Raw genomic sequence first — 17,740 nt, 5'->3', positions numbered from 1 at the left:
AAAGCAAAAGTCCTAGCCCAACACCATGAAGGAATAAAAGTAGCTACAGACTTAATCCATTTCAGTAGCTATAGATATACTTGGTTTCTTTTAACCACCAAACTTATAAGTAATTTTTTTCTTCAGAAAATGACAATTCTCTCAGGGGACCGACAGGCTAGATATATTTATTATAGCAAAGTGTTTGGGTGTATCTACTATTCGATATTAACACAATCAGAAGCTTTGAATAAACAGGACACATCATTAGATTCTAAACTTGAGGTTATACTAATACTAAATTTGTACACTAAGGAATATTACCCTACTTTCCCTCCACCATGGTCTAAGCATAATGCTTGGAACCTAACACATCTCAGTGCACATTTGTTGAATGAATGAATAAATGTGTGATTGTTAATAACAAGGACAAAATGCCAACAAAGCTTCACTGAGGAGTAAATCAAGGTGGCATCATGATTGACTTTCCATCAGGATAACAGGTGTGGTTATGTGGGAGAGGCCATTCTTCCATCCCTGTCCTCCCTACTGTCTTTTGTTTTCTCTCAGTGTTCGCCAGAGCCCAGGGCTCCTGGGAGCCAGACAGCGGGAGAGCACCCCCTGGGTATCCCTTCATCTCTCTGCTGATTGGCTCTGGGCCGATCCTGCAGGCTCCCAGGAACAGAGCTTAGCAGAACGCTAAGGGAAGGTCATTCATTGCTTCTTGCTCTGGCCCTCTTTAGATGGGGTTGGAGAAGCTTGAAAGTCACTCCTCTCTACACGCCACTCTTTCCCAACTGACTGGAGCACTTAAGATGATGCTCCTTCCTAAATTGTGAGAGTAAAAATGCTTAGTTAGCACAGCTTCCTGGCATAAAGCAGAAGCAAGAGAGAGGGAAGGAAGATGATGCATGTTACATCCAGACGCCTGGAAACAAGGCTACAGGTGTCGGCTTACTTCGCAGGCTGTACATGCAGTGGTAGCAGCCTGAGCAGACAAAGCTTCAAGCACTCTATAAAAAAACAATTCTAACAAGAAAACAAAACCCTGATCTTTAAGATCTTCAAAATAAAGGCAATTAAAGGGAAGAAGTAGCTTTTTTTTTTTTTTTTTTTGCGGTACGCGGGCCTCTCACTGTTGTGGCCTCTCCCATTGCGGAGCACAGGCTCCGGACGCGCAGGCTCAGCGGCCATGGCTCACGGGCCCAGCCGCTCCGCGGCATGTGGGATCCTCCCAGACCGGGGCACGAACCCATGTCCCCTGCATTGGCAGGCGGACTCTCAACCACTGCGCCACCAGGGAAGCCCGGGAAGAAGTAGCTTTAATTAAACTTGTATCTCAAGCATCAGGGCTTTAAAATCATGGCTTTTCTCTACCAGAAGTTTGCCCTGATTAAGGGGAGACATTTTTGCTGTCGGTCCAGCATGCCCAGAGGGGAGCAGTGTTTCCACCGCCTGGTGCACGGGCATCTTTAATGGGTTTGTTTATGTTCTGCTGCCACCACCAAATTCCCCACAGGGAATTTTGGGGAACATTGTATTCTAGCATGATCCACTTGTCTTTATCCTAAACAAGTGTCTAGAATGATTCAACGTCAGGAATGAAAATGTGTGTCCAACACATTTGGAACAATACAAAGATACTTGTGCTCCAAGGGTTTGACATCTGTCACTTATTTCCCTAACTGTGAACCTTCCTGCTCTTCCTTCTGACTCCTTGAGTGGAGAGAGTCCTTCTATCTTTCTCTTTTAAACACATCTCTTTGGGGGGGAGCTATTTCTCTTGCCTGTGTTCTGACTTTAAACTCTGGGCATTGTAGTAGGCAAAATCCTAGGATGCCCCGCCTCACCCCACCCCAAGGTTCCTGGCACCCGGAGTGCACATACCTTGTCTCAGTTATTCAATCAAACACTAATCCAGGTACTGCCTGGGAATTTTACAGATGTAATTGAGGTCCCAAACCAGTTGGCTTTAAGGTAGGGAGAGGATCTGGGTGGGCCTGACCTAATCACATGAGTCCTTTAAAAGCAGAGAGTATTTTTCTGGCTGGTCACAGAGGAGGCAGTCAGAGAAACACATGGAAGAAGAAGCAGACATTTAAACTCTGAACGGCCTGTGGGGAGCCATGTGGCAAGGAATGTGAGTGGCCTCTAGGAACTGAGAGTTGTCCCCAGCTGACTGTCAGCAGAAAATGAGGACCTCAGTCCTTCAACCATAAGGAATTCTGCCAACAGCCAGTTCACTTGGAAGAGGACCTGGAGCCCCAGATAAGAACCACAGACCCAGCCATCATTTTGATGTCCATCCATGAGACTCTGAGCTGAGAATCCAGCCATGCTGCTTGGGTTTACCTACAGAAACAGGGTAATAATAAACATGTGTTGTTTTCAGCTGCTAAGTGTGTGGTCATTTGTTATGCAAAGATAGAAAACTGACACAGGCAGCCAGAAATCCACACACTTAAAAATGAGGCAGAGATGAGGAATATGCTGGTACACTACCTTGAAGAAAAATGAGTGGGATATTAGCATTTGTTAATGCAGGCTACTTTTGCAGTATAAGACTAGTCACTTGGCTGGTGAAGAATGAATCTAATGCGTCATATTCTTTCATTCATAGGAGAGCATTTATTCAGGACCTAGTACATAGAGAGCATTCACTTGGGTTAATTTTGCAGTGTTAGAGAAATATTTAGGTAAATAGATAACTGCATTTTTTTTTTTTTGGTTCACAAGAAATCCTGAAAGAAGTTTAGAGATGTTACAGACAAAAGCATGTGTTCTGACTTTAAATTATATCTGAATGAAGGATACTTTTAAAAAATGTTTCATTTACTAGAGGAAAGATATTTTGAGGAAGCCAGATGCAAACGTATACGTTTTGTCCTCTCTTTCTTTTAAACAAAATTTTAATTCAATTTGAATTGATATGTGTGATAGAAAGAAAATTCAGACTGTAACCAGAAGAACTAAAGATGGTGCAACATCTGCCGTGGGTGCGGGGGAGAGGATCCTCTTGCCTCCTTATTTTTTTTTTCCTCACTATTAGACAGGAGGGATTAGAGATTTCTGATTGATTTCTCTTGTTGCCTTTTGTTGTTCACGAACTTACGGCTGCATTTTGTTCACTCCAAAGTAATTTCTGAAAAAAGATCTGCTGACATCACAGGGTATCTGGGTCATTTACCATGTCAGTGCTGACTGAGGAAATAATGTTCTAGTAGAAGACGGTTATTTGTTCAAAATAAAGGCTGAGATGTTGCCATTTTCATACATGCTTATAAACGGTATATAGGGTTTTTATTTTGTAGAAAGTCACCAGGACACCTGGAAGCTAAAGAGAAGGCTGCTGATTAGGAAGGAGTATTGGGAATATTATTGTATTCTCCCTTCTGTCCCATTCCTCCTAGAAAATAGAATAGCCACATTTTGTCCCCTAGTTTTTAGACACATTCATTCCTTTATTTTGTTAGAGGATGTGCTAGCCATGACAGGGGAGGGAAGGCAAGACAGGGTACAAAGATGAATGGTAAAGGGAAAAGCTGATTCGGAAAATAGAGCCTATGGAGAATAATTGAAGAAATGAAGAATCTTTTGCCTCAGGAAAAAAAAAGGTGGGCTTTTAAAAAATACTTGTAGTTGCTGACAATATTATATAAGTTATAGGTATACAATATAGCGATTCACAATTTTTAAAAGTTACAATCCATTTATAGTTATTATAAAATATTGGTTATATTCCCCATGTTGTACAATATGTCCTTGTAGCTTGTTTCATGCATAATAGTTTGTACCTCTTACCCCCCAGCCCTATATTGCCCCTCCCCACTTCCCTCTCCCCCTGGTAACCACTAGTTCTCTGTAACAGTGAGTCTGCTAAAGATGGGCTTCTTACAACTTTTCTTTTCTAGCAGAGGTTGGTAAATGTTTTTTTGTGGACCAAAAGGCACCACCATATTATATAGTAGTACTGTGTAGATACTATGTAGAGAAAACGAGTTTCCACAACATTCCTACTTATGAAATTAAAAATATAATAACTGAGCCCAATTTTAAAAAAATGCACACCTACCTATGAAAAGAATAGAATTATTTTGGGGAGATAGCCTCTCCTTTAGAGTTTTTTAGAACACTGACAATGAGTTATTCTCAGCATCCGTCAGGAATTGTATTAAATGAAATGAACATGAATGTCAGTGATAGGAATCAATATTCTAGAAACAGAGTAGGCAAGCGTTGTAGGGAAGAAAATATGGGGAATTAACTAACTCTTTTGATCTTTGAATTTAGACAAAAAAGAAATCTCCTAAAAATCTATACATTCCATGCTATACCCAGGCAATGTTTATTTTTTCTAGGTGATAACCTTACAAGTGTCAGTTTTTATGTTTTTTCTTCCATTATATAGTTTTAAAGCTTACTTTTGTTAATATACAAAATAAATTTTACCTGTAAATAAGGTCTGGGCCTAAAAATAAACAACCTGTTCTCAGTTAAGGTCTATTGATTTCCATGAAGTAAATACAATGTAAGAGTTTTCAATAAAACAGTGCACTTACAAGCACACTTTCTGGATTTTTTTCTTATCTTTTATTGCAGAGTAAAACTCCATTATTAGGTACCATAATTTATTGTGGGTTAGGTTTTATTGCAGACAGAAATTATCCTTCTCTAATACGGGGGTGTATATTCAATGTTGACTAATATGTCACAACCACCAGTGCTTCTGGTTATCTTCCTAAAAGGAAGACTTCAACTGTGATGAAGATAAACCAGGCTCAACTGTGTTAGCGTTTTGCAAGTACCTCAACATCACAACTGCTACATTTTTTGTCAGGAAGGAAAACTCAGCAAACACATATAGTACTTGCATTTAAACCTTCTGATCAAGGTAGAAACAGCTTTAAAATGAAACTTAATTTTAGCAGAGCATGCAAGATATGCTTATTCTTCTGCCTTGAGCCTTACTTTTGTCTAGTTTGTATAGAATGTAATATCTTTCCTCCTTCTAAAAACTATGATATTTATGAGGTACATTGTAAAGGAAATAACACTTCCCTAATGCCTACTAATTCTTTAAGGCTCCGCCCTTTCCAGGAAACTCCTGTCAGCAGCCCTCACACCCAGGTCAGGGCACTGCCTTCTTGGTGGTCCCACACTCTAGGTCCTCATTCCTAGCATTATACTTCCACACTGATTTATACGTCTGTTTAAAAATTCACCTATCGAATTAGACTTTGGACAAGGTTAAGGCAGGGATCACGTCTTATTCACCACTGTTCTATCCTTGGTACCTAGTGCAGTGCAAACCTATAGTAGGAACTCACTATAAGCTTCCTAAATTAAGGGGTAAATGAACGGATGCACTGAGGGGCAGCTAGACAAGGATGGATCAACGCTGCTTTCCAAGAAGGTCACTGTTTTCTCCACTGTTTTCCAAGAGGGTGAATGAGACTATGACATAATTCTGGATATAGAATAAGGATGAGGGCCAGAGAAGAACAGGTAATGGAAAACAAGTTGCCCAAGAATGAGAAAGGGGCTTTATCAGAGAGTAGGAGGAATGGGAAGTGGCCTGTGGGTTGCTGGACCCAGTTAGGGCAAACAGTGTGAGCCCTTTGTAACGTTGGCTGCAGGGTTGCTGAATCAATGTGGGTTTTTTTCTTTTCTTTTCCTTTCCCCTTCTTCCTCTTTTTTTCTTTTTTTTTTTTTTTGCAGTATGCGGGCCTCTCACTGCTGTGGCCTCTCACTGCTGTGGCCTCTCCCGCTGTGGAGCACAGCCTCTGGACACGCAGGCTCAGCGGCCATGGCTCACGGGCCCAGCTGCTCCGTGGCATGTGGGATCCTCCCGGACCGGGGCACGAACCCGTGTCCCCTGCATCGGCAGGCGGACTCCCAACCCCTGCGCCACCAGGGAAGCCCCCTTCTTCCTTTGATCTTTCTTTCCTTCCTCTCTTCTTTACTTCCTTCCTTCCTTTCTTTTCCTTTTAATTAATTTGTTCATCCTTACCATTTTGTAATGCCTTTTTAAAATTCCCCATCTCTACTGAAAATAGTCTAAGGAAGGCTCTGCGTGGCAAAGCTTTAAGGGGACAGAACTCCCTCTATATTGAGGGCCACTGGAGTGGTAATGAGGAAGGAAAGTGGGAGGATCCCATCACTTTTTCATTGCTGAAAACACAGAAATTCTTCCTTTTGTTTAAATATGGGTGATGGGGTTGAGGGGAGAAGGAAAGGTTTTCTTCTGTGGGAGCATTTTCCTTGTCCTTTAACACCAGTCCCCGAAAGGGCTTTTATGACTTCTCAACACCCAGGACTGCAAGTACAACCCCAGATTCCTTCCCACATCTGTACTGTTCTTCTCACTGCATTTTGGGGGACTGGTTTAGCTTCCTGTGAGGAGTCAACACACATCTTTGATATTTGACCCACCTAAGTTGTTTCTCCCTTCTTGTCCTGCCCCATTTCTAGCTACTGGGGCTAGAGAATAAGCTGTAACTTGAGGAGCAGCCGTGCCCTGCCCACCTCCACAGTCATGATTAGCTGTAAACCCAGGAGCCTGCGGCTGGGGGGCGGGGTCTGCCCAGGGCCCCAAGAAGCATCTGCCGGAGACTCTGGGAGGGTAGAGGTGTGGACACGGCTGGTTTCTACATTCACCAAGTGCCTAGTCCCCTTGCCACATATTCAAGAACTATGTCTATGTATGCAGGAGGACTTTACGGTTTTCATTTTTTAAATTCACCTGATACTAATTAGAGAATGAGAACAGTTATTAATTTTTTATAGCAGTCAGTTTTCAAAAAAGGAAAGAGTAAGCTCATATAAATGAACTTTGAAGCAATATATTTTCCAAGAGAAAATGGATGTGATAATCTGATGGAAGCATTGACCTGGCAAGGAATGTGAACTTGCTCACTGTGAAGAGTGAGCTAGATTGCTGCTTACATGTTAAAATTTGGGAAAAAGTTGAAGCAAGTTTCTTTGTTTAAGTATTGTCTCTTCTCTTGTTATTGTCTGATGTAGGCAAAAGTAGTTAATACTCTGATATAAAGGGCTAATTTTTGTAGTTTCAGAAAGTAACTTAAATGTTTTCCAGGAGCTTGTAGACATTTTCCTATATTTGTAAAGGAAATATAAGGAGGACTTAATGTTTGATATTTTCTAAAATCTTTGAAACGATTTTGATGGCACTGCATTTATAATACCAAAGCTAGAGAAAAGAAGAAAACCATCCATCTGGATTTAAACCATTCCAAGGGCAGGATTATATACATATCCAGAGGCTCATCCATTCCAATACTTTAGCAGTTGAGTCATTAAACCTTCAGAATTACTTGGGAATAGTCTTTCTACCATTTGTGAATCATAATACTCCATTTACTGTTGTATAAACATATTTTTATCAATACTTGCAAGAAAGCCTACTTTTAATAAACTAAGTAACAAATGTAAACTATAGGATTCATGAGGGTAATTAGTCCAAACAACTGGCATACTTACAATTGCATTTCTTCTGAACAAACCTCAGCTTGCATGCTGTTCTGTAGGTGGAGAGTCGGATGCGATCCAGATCTTGAGCCCCTGGGGGGAGAAAAATGTACACGTGTGGTGTGACATGCGTGTGGAAAGAAAGTGATAATGTTTATAAATAAAACAACTACAAACCTAAACTATACACTTAATTTGATTTTTATCGTTATTAGAATATAAGTTTAACTTTAAGACTTGAAAAGGTCTGTCCCATATTCCTCAGGTTCTGCGGGGAGGCAGCACGTGTATCCAGCATGGAGATCAGGTTATTGACCATGTTCATGGGCCAAGGAACACAAACTCAGCCCTGTGGTGTCTACTGCTTCTGAGAACAGTCTGCTCAAGCTGTGACTTAAAACAGTTAGATGATACCAGATAGTAACATCATCAAATAATCATTTTAAGTGCACTGTGATTGGTCATTAGAGCACGGCTGTGAGGTGAGCACAGGCTGAATGTTGGTCATCTTTTCTTGGTGACTTTAGGCCAATTGTTTTTAGAAGCCTCAATTTTCTCACCTGGAAGATGGGACTGACAATAATATTACTACTTATTTCATAGGATTGTTAAAAGGATAAACGAGTGCCTATAACCTACAGCTCTGGGAACACTGCCTGGCACACAGTAAGTGCATCATTATTACTCCTGTCTATCTTGCAATGCTTCCTGTCAACCTCAGAGGAGACTCCTTTCTAAAAACAACCCCTGCTATTTCTGACACTGTGGCTTCCAGTTCCCCCCTAACATAGCGTGTTCCCCACATTCTTGAACTACTTTTCTCATCCACTCTACTCAAGAATCCAGCATGGCTTCTGATGCCTGCAGCACCAGGGCTGAATGTTCAGCTCAGAATCCAAGCCCCTCTGCAGGCTCCTTCTATCCTACGTACCCCACCCCACAATATTTCCCACTGCTCTCTACCCCCGAACCTCTGCCGGGCTTCGGCCGGTCTCCTAACCATCCCCTGCAGATGGGCTGCTTGTTAAATCGACACCTGAGTTCCTGGCCATCCTCCCACCCTCCTCTGAATGGGCTAATTTCTAGGACACAGTAGACTTTCAACAAATGTCTGTTCTTCTCTACTTCTAACTATTTGGCTTTCTTCAAGCCCACGCTTATGGTTCATAACAGATATTAAGGCACATGGCTATATTTTGACATGTATTGAACCTTCTTTTTACCAGTAAATGTGCTACAGAAATGCTTTAGAAAAGTTAGGGCAGCAGGTAAATGAACCGGCCTAGAAGCAATTATATTAGGAGGCCAATTAAGTGCTTTCCTAATGAAACTTGGGATCAGTTAGCAAGTGTCCCTCACTGAGAGCATTTATCATTCCCTCACCTCAAACTGATCTCTTTAGATTCATAAAAAATACTATCAATACTTCTATTACTCTATGGTGTTATGAGGAAGATCATTAAACATTCATTCTTATGAGAGTTTATTACTTGACAAACAGACTCATTGATAATGAGTGCTTGAAGGATCAGAGAGGTAGGACTTACCCTCACCCAATGCAGGAATTTGCCTAAACATGTTCTCAGTAGATGGACATTTATCCAATGTCCATGTAAGATTATTTCCAATGATGGGGTGATTATAATTTAGTGAAAATATATGAGCTTTAAGTCAGTAACTCTTAATCTTTCTCTTCCTTATTGTGTGAACTTTGACAAGTTTTTACTTGCCATCTGATTTCTTCATGTATAAAATGAGGATAATAGTATCAACTTTACCAGCTGGTAACCTCTGTGGCTGGTACCTAGTGAGCACTTAATAGCAGACAGACCTCCTTATAATGTTTCAGGTGTCATTTCTGAGCACCAATAAGTGATAGAGATTTCTTTTTTATATTTGGGCTTTAATTTGCCTCCTTATAACTTCAATCTGTTTGATCTGGTTTCCCTTCTGGAGCCATATAATCTTTTCTCCCTATTATAAACTTGATTAATTTATTCTGCAAAGACTGGGAAGCAGCTATCATGATCATCATTAGCATCTTCATTACCATCTGGACATTATGTACAAAGGTCTCTGTCATCACAGAGTTTAAAGTTTAGATGGGGAGGTAGCTTATCCTTGACCTTCTTAGGTTGAAGATGTCCAACTCCAAAGCCATTTCAAGTATCAACACAACGTCTACCACAGAGCATGGAACATAATGGGCTTCAATACATGGATGTTGCTATTATTCTCATTATCATCAGACACGGTTTGGAGACCAGACCCTTAAACATTCAAGTTATCCTGTTCTATGGCTGGCTAATACCTCCTTGAAATGAGATATACAAAATTAACCCAAATGCCACAGCTATTGCCTCACCTGTATGGAATATATAGAATACAATAGTTACCACCATTGATGAGGACATTTATTGATGCAACTTTTTCATAGATAGCTCATTCTTCTGGCTCTTATTAAGCTAGCAGTTCATTAAAAAAGCTAGTTTTTAAAAATCATATGCACTTTTATTAAGTTAGGTCTTTTCTATTTTCTAGTTAAATGCTTATTTGGGGGCTAAAGGTAGGACTTCATATTTAATCTCAGTTTCTTTTACTTTTTAGCTCATGCTTCTACCTTTCTGATATTAAAAAACTTTTTGATTTTGTCACTGGCATTTCAAAGGGCCTTCCCAGTTTCATGTCCTCTGTAAATCTGAGAGGTTCATGTGGGAAATGAACTCTCTAGGATGCTGGATAACCAGAGACACAGAGACCATCAGAAATACATGAACGCTAAATCTTTTACCCCTGGATGAAGATGTACTTTTAGTGATGCTGAGTTTGGCTCAATAATCAAGAGAATCTCCATATCTGTAAATAATCCTTTAAAAGAAGACATTAGAGACAGATGATTTATGTAAGTTCTTCAAAAATAATGATTTAAGTTCCAGGTATAAAACGACTGTGATGCAGTACACGATTAAATTTCTTAGTTCCAGCAAGACCTCATCCTCTGAGAAGAGAAACCCGGGCTCCTCTGCTCCTCCATCTCATAGAGGTCCTAGGGGGCATTTGGCAAAGGTGCCACTCTCCAGGATGCAATAAAGAGGGACATAGAGATGATGCTTAGGGTCAGGAGTGTACTGACTGCTCTCCTCTGCCCATCACCAGGTGGACTCAACTGACCCTCTGTTTTGTTCAAGCCTCAGGAAGGGGTCTGGAGGTCTGTCAATGTCTCCAGTTTGTGAAAGTTCTTCCTGGCTGAGGATGTAAGCCCTGAATATTAAAAGGGATGTGGTGAGCAGTGAAATTTAGCTTTTCAGATACAACGGCCCATTGCCTCACATGGACCATGTAAGTGGCAAACATGGGATCCATCATGGATTCTGGAACCCAAAAAAGCTGTTCTGAGACAGGGTGGGCAGGTTCTTGCTCCATGTATCCACCTTGTTTAAAATAAATTTCTTTGTCTCTGGCCCAATAAACCATGGACTTAGTTCAGTTTGACATGTGTGGTCTCTTCTTGAAAGTCTAGAAATTCATAGCCTACCTTGAGAGTAGTCTCATGTCTTCTGTGTCCAAGTCGTTGCCTAAAATCTAAGACCTGACCAGGGCCACAGAGTCTTCCAGAATACAACTGGAGGCTGTCCCCCAAGTTGATGGATCCCTTACTTATTCCTCCAGACACGGTCACAACATGGTCACAATCGCTACCTAATTGTACGAAGATCCAGCTCACGTTTTTCCAATGCATGCACAACCTAAGAGACTTTTGTTAGTATCTTGCTGAAATTAAGGTTCATTTTTATCCTATGGTATTTTCCTGAGCTAGCAGTCTAGTAACCTTATTAAAAAGGGAAATTAGCTGACTTAATTCATTTATAAAAAAGATGGAATTTGGATAAATGAATAAGGAAATGAGGTCAATAGAGTAATCCTTATTCTTAGCATGTTGAAATGTCTAGGATTACCACTATATTTTGTCCATGTTCTGAAAAAAAATCCATTTTATCTTGAAACCTACATCAAATTCACACTCTATACTCTGAAGAAACTAATTCTTCCTTTTTAATAAAAAATAGTACAGCACTTCCCTATTTTTTTGCAATGTCCTCTTAATTATTTCTCAAATTTATAGTGTCTTTTCCATTATTATTATATCACTGGGCTATAATTCTTTAAAACATGGAGACTTGACTCATCTAAATAATAGATTAGATTTGTTTCATAATTATATGGTGGGGGCTGGGGGTAAATAATTAAGGGTAGAGATGAATAGTATTTTCTCTACTTCTGTATATATTTAAAACTTTTCATAAGAAAAATTTAAAGCTAATTCATTTAAGGCAAGTTGATGCTCTTGCAACATCTCCTCAAACCTCTCACACTCAGGTCATAGCTGGAAAAAAATGATAGAGAGGAAAGCAAAGATACAAGTTCAGAAATTCTGACTGATCACATTGTTACCTTCTGCAAATCCTGTTTTTCCTTTCTTTAGCTCTTCTTTTCAAGATTTTTTCTCCTCCCTCCGTCCCTTCCTTCCTCCTGCCTTCTTTCATTCCTTCCACCCATCCATCCATCCATCCACCCATTCATCCATCCAGCCAGCCAACCAACCAACCTGTCTTATCTAATTTTTGGCTTTAGCTTCGTTCATATATGTTTTGCCTTATATGTTTTCATAGCTCATTTATAAAACCTTTTATAAAATCACTCAGATTCTTAAATTTCTTACTCATTTTTCAAACTCACCCAACAAATATTTATAGAATAAAGATGAAGCCTATGAACTCTGTGTCTAAACTCTTTTTCATGCTTGATGATTGACTGGATGTGTGTGTGTGTATATGTGTGTGAGAGAGAGAGACAAAAAGAGAGAAAGAGAGGGAGGGAGAGTGAGCAGGCAAAGGAGTTTTGGGGTCAAAAGTAATGCTCAACTTTCTACCTTAGACAACTCAGTGGGATGGGGTGGCCCTCATTGAGCTAAGGTACCAAGAAGGGGGAACAGGTCTGTAGGTGTGGGTAGATGAAGGGTTTAGTTTTGGGCTTACAGAGTTTGAGTTGCTTGTGGGGTGTCCGAGTGGAGATATCCAGTGTCAGTTGGATATATGGATATGGAACTCCTTAATATGGACTATATTCCAGGAATTATTAATAAACATATAAAATGTACCAATGTGCCTTAATTGAGCCAGGACTGGGAATATTTCCCAAGAGGAGACTATGTGCACAAGTAGGGCTATTCCACATTCTAGATAACAAAATGAGGCAAAAATTTGGGGCTAGAAACTTCCTCCCCACTTCTGAACAGTGCCCTTGGTAGTTGTTCAAGGACTGTGTGGTTTTGGAAATACTGGAAAGTGGCAGCCTTGGTGGGACATTGCTTTGTTATGATGGGGAGTTAATGGAGCTAACAGTGAGCCTATCTCAAGGTGCTTCATCAGCAGAAGACTTGACAGTGAGAAGCCAAGTCTGGAAGAGACACTGACTTTACATGCTGACTATTCTGGATAAGCTGGTTCCTGAGAACATGGGATGTGGTTTTGAAGGACTCCTTGAACACTTGAGAGCTATAACAATAACTGTGAAGCCTTGAGAGAAAGTCAAACTGTATAGGGAGAGAATTGGTCAAGAACAAAACTTTGGTTAAAATCTGACTTCAGGGGGTCTGGAGGCTACTAAGAGACAGAAAAAGAGAAGTAGAGTGGTCAGAAAAAACAGGAGACTGGACTGCGGTGGTGACATAAGGAAGAATTTCCAGGATGGTGACCCATGGTGTTGACATCCCCAAAGTGCTGAAGAGCACAAGAAATGAAGATAAAAGTGAAAATAGTCACTGTATCCACCATGGCTCATGGGAATGGGATCATTAACGTCATTTCCTTCAATTTTTGAAATCAGTTTTCCTAAAACTCATAGTGTGCATTGAAAAATCATGCTTCAGGTGCCATTCCAACTATGCACATGCTGACTGCTGTCAATATTCTGAAGAAGGGTGGTCTGCCTTTGAACTACTCAACAGTGTTTTTTGAGCACCTTCATTTGCCTGCCTTTGGTTTCTGGTCCCTCCTCCACTCAGAGCCCACTGGTATCACTCTGCTTTCTCCCCAGGACCTTCCTCATCTTGTTAGGCAGCCTTCCATGTTCTGAAAGAGTGTTTTCCAATCATTTCCCTCCCATTAAAACCTACTTATCCTGTGCTCCAAGGCTTTTAAACCAACACTGATTCAGCATTTATGCTGGATGGGTTTGAAGGGAAAGGTCCAGCGTCCATCCCTAAGGAGAAGTTCATGTGAATGAGTGACACAGAAAACTTTCCTTTGTAAATTCTTTGTAAGTAAGTGTCATACAAAGCAGAGTAAATGTACTCTCAGAGCAGAAAAACAGAGAAGAAAGGGAGCTTGATTCCAAGAACAAACAATTTATTCTGCTAAAAAACAGTTGGATAAAATTATTTGACCTGATAAACTTACTTGATGGCTGAAAAGGTTAAGGTGAGAATGACATTTACATTTAAATGAAAACTACTTTTCAGTTTTAATCTAAAGTACTAAGCAAACTGATAATTAGGGCATTATACTGAGGGGAAATTTTGGTTTAGGGCAACTTACCCCAAATTGCTTTTAATCAAAGTATGTGGCCACACAGTTTTTTTTTTTTTTTTTGGTTTAGTTTTATTTCTTGGCTTATTTGTGAGTCCATGCTACTCCTAACTTTGTTTCTTTGTCTTTTTGTTTTTGCTTCTGCTGCTTGTGGTTATGAGCTCCGAGTAGATGTTTAACACATGTATGTGCCACAGTCATATGAATTTGCCAAAATTTCTTATCAATTGTTCTCCTTATCAATTGTTACCTGAGGGAAGACAGCAGAAGCATGAAGAAGTACAATCCTGCAGCGTGTGGAACAAAATCACAATCAAAGAAAGATAGACAAGATGAAAAGGCAGAGGGCTATGTACCACATGAAGGAACAAGATAAAACTCTAGAAAAACAAATAAATGAAACTGAGATAGGTAATCTTCCAGAAAGAGAATTCAGAATAATGATAGTGAAGATGATCCAGGACCTAGGAAAAATAATGCAGGCAAAGATAGAGAAGATGCAAGAAATGTTTAACAAAGATCTAGAAGAATTAAAGAACAAACAAACAGAGATGAACAATACAGTAACAGAAATGAAAAATACACTAGAAGGAATCAATAGCAGAGTAACTGAGGCAGAAGAATGGATAAGTGACCTGGTAGACAGAATGGTGGAATTCACTGCTGCAGAACAGAAAAAAGAAAAACAATGAAAAGAAATGAAGACAGCCTAAGAGACCTCTGGGTCAACATCAAACACAACAACATTCGTGTTATAGGGGTCCCAGAAGGAGAAGAGAGAGAGAAAGGACCCGAGAAAATATTTGAAGAGATTATAGTCGAAAATTTCCCTAACATGGGAAAGGAAATAGCCACCCAAGTCCAGGAAGCACAAAGAGTCCCATACAGGATAAACCCAAGGAGAAACACACTGAGACACATAGTACTCAAACTGGCAAAAATTAAAGACAAAGAAATATTATTGAAAGCAGCAAGGGAAAAATGACAAATAACATACAAGGGAACTCACATAAGGTTAACAGCTGATTTCTCAGCAGAAACTCTACAAGCCAGAAGGGAGTGGCATGATATACTTAAAGTGATGAAAGAAAAGAACGTACAACCAAGATTACTCTACCTGGCAAGGATCTCATTCAGATTCGATGGAGAAATCAAAAGCTTTACAGACAAGCAAAAGCTAAGAGAATTCAGCACCACTAAAGCAGCTCTACAACAAATGCTAAAGGAACTTCTCTAAGTGGGAAACACAAGAGATGAAAAGGACCTACAAAAACAAACCCAAAACGATTAAGAAAATGGTAATAGGAACAAACATATCGATAATTACCTTAAACGTGAATGGATTAAATGCTCCAACCAAAAGACATAGGCTTGCTGAATGGATGCAAAAACAAGACCCATAAATATGCTGTCTACAAGAGACCCACTTCAGACCTAGGGACACATACAGAGTGAAAGTGAGGGGATGGATAAAGATATTCTACACAAGTGGAAATCAAAAGAAAGCTGGAGTAGCATTACTCATGTCAGATAAAATATACTTTAAAATAAAGAATGTTACAAGAGGTAAGGAAGGACACTATATAATAATCAAGGGATAAATCCAAGAAGAAGATATAACAATTGTAAATATATATGCACCCAACATAGAAGCACCTCAATACATAAGGCAACTGCTAACAGCTCTAAAAGAGGAAATCGACAGTCACACAATAATAGTGGGGGACTTTAACACCTCACTTACACCAATGGACAGATCATCCAAACAGAAAAGTAATATTGAAACACAAGCTTTAAAGGACACAATAGACCAGATAGATTTAATTGATATTTATAGGATATTCCACCCCAAACAGCAGATTATACTTTCTTCTCAAGTGCACACAGAACATTCTCCAGGATAGATCATATCTAGGGTCACAAATCAAGCCTCAGTAAAGTTAAGAAAATTGAAATCATATCAAGCATCTTTTCTGACCACAATGCTATGAGATTAGAAATCAATTACAGGGAAAGAAATGTAAAAAAGACAAACAAATGGAGGCTAAACAATACATTACTAAATAACCAAGAGATCACAGAAGAAATCAGAGAGGAAATTAAAAAATACCTAGAGACAAATGACAATGAAAACACGATGATCCAAAACCTATGGGATGCAGCAAAAGCAGTTGTAAGAGAGAAGTTTATAGCTATACAAGCCTACCTCAAGAAACAAGAAAAATCTCAAATAAACAATCTAACGTTACACCTAAAGGAACTAGAGAAAGAAGAACAAACAAAACACAAAGTTAGCAGAAGGAAAGAAATCCTCAAGATCAGAGCAGAAATAAATGAAATAGAAACAAAGAAAACATTAGCAAAGATCAATACAACTAAAAGATGGTTCTTTGAGAAGATAAACACAATTGATAAAGCATTAGTCAGACTGATCAAGAAAAAGAGGGAGAGGACTCAAATCATTAAAATTAGAAATGAAAAGGGAGAAGTTACAACAGACACTGCAGAAATACAAAGCATGTTAAGAGATTACTACAAGCAACACTATGCCAATAAAAGGGACAACCTGGAAGAAATGGACAAATTCTTACAAAGGTATAACCTTGCATGACTGAACCAGGAAGAAATAGAAAATATGAACAGACCAATCACAAGTAATGAAATTGAAACTGTGATTAAAAATCTTTCTACAAACAAAAGTCCAGGACCAGATGGCTTCACAGGTGAATTCTATCAAACACTTAAAGAAGAGCTAACACCCATCCTTCTCAAACTCTTCCAAAAAACTGCAGGGGAAGGAACAATCTGAAACTCATTCTATGAGGTTACCATCACCCTGATACCAAAAACAGACAAAGATACTACAAAAAAAGAAAATTACAGACAAATATCACTATGAATACAGATAGAAAAATCCTCAACAAAATACCAGCAAACAGAATCCAAATGCACATTAAAAGGATCATACAGCAGGATCAAGTGGGATTTATCCCAGGGATGAAAGGATTCTTCAATATACGCAAATCAATCAATGTGATACACCATATTAACAAATTGAAGAATAAAAACCACATGATCATCTCAATAGATGCAGAAAAGGCTTCTGACAAAATTCAACACCGATTTATGACAAAAACTCTCCAGAAAGTGGGCATAGAGAGAACCTACCTCAACGTAATAAAGGCCATATATGACAAACCCACAGTAAACACCATTCTCAATGGTGAAAAACTGAAATCATTTCCTCTAAGATCAGGAACAAGACAAGGATGTCCACTCTCACCACTATTATTCAACATAGTTTTGGAAGTCCTAGCCACAGCAATCAGAGAAGAAAAAAAAAAAATAAAAGGAATCCAAATCAGAAAAGAAGAAGTAAAACTGTCACTGTTTGTAGATGACATGATACTATACATAGAGAATCCTAAAGATGCCACCAGAAAACTACTAGAGCTAATCAATGAATTTGGTAAAGTAGCAGGATACAAAATTAATGCACAGAAATCTCTTGCATTCCCATACACTAATGATGAATAAGCTGAAAGGGAAATTAAGGAAACACTCCCATTTACCACTGCAACAAAAAGAATGAAATATCTAGGAATAAACCTACCTAGGGAGACTAAAGACCTGTATGCAAAAAACTATAAGACACTGATGAAAGAAATTAAAGATGATACAAACAG

General features: G+C 39.3%; 1 protein-coding gene across 9 annotated transcripts in view; it reads right to left on the bottom strand.

The window, feature by feature from the left end:
- The window catches only part of DTNA (dystrobrevin alpha), a gene marked incomplete at both ends in the record, with an annotated part of 142,077 nt that overhangs the window by 119,830 nt on the left and 4,507 nt on the right, over window positions 1-17,740 (bottom strand). For all 9 annotated transcript variants that reach the window (XM_079718028.1, XM_079718030.1, XM_079718029.1 and 6 more), the window contains one exon: window positions 7,480-7,560. In XM_079718028.1, the coding sequence (XP_079574154.1) occupies window positions 7,480-7,560 (81 nt within the window). The remainder of the gene's footprint in view (window positions 1-7,479; window positions 7,561-17,740) is intronic.

The sequence above is a fragment of the Hyperoodon ampullatus genome, assembly GCF_949752795.1.
Source record: "Hyperoodon ampullatus genome assembly, chromosome: 13".
Classification (NCBI taxonomy): Eukaryota; Metazoa; Chordata; class Mammalia; order Artiodactyla; family Ziphiidae; genus Hyperoodon; species Hyperoodon ampullatus.
Note: the sequence above shows the minus strand (reverse complement) of the source record. Positions and strands in the feature narration are given on the sequence as shown.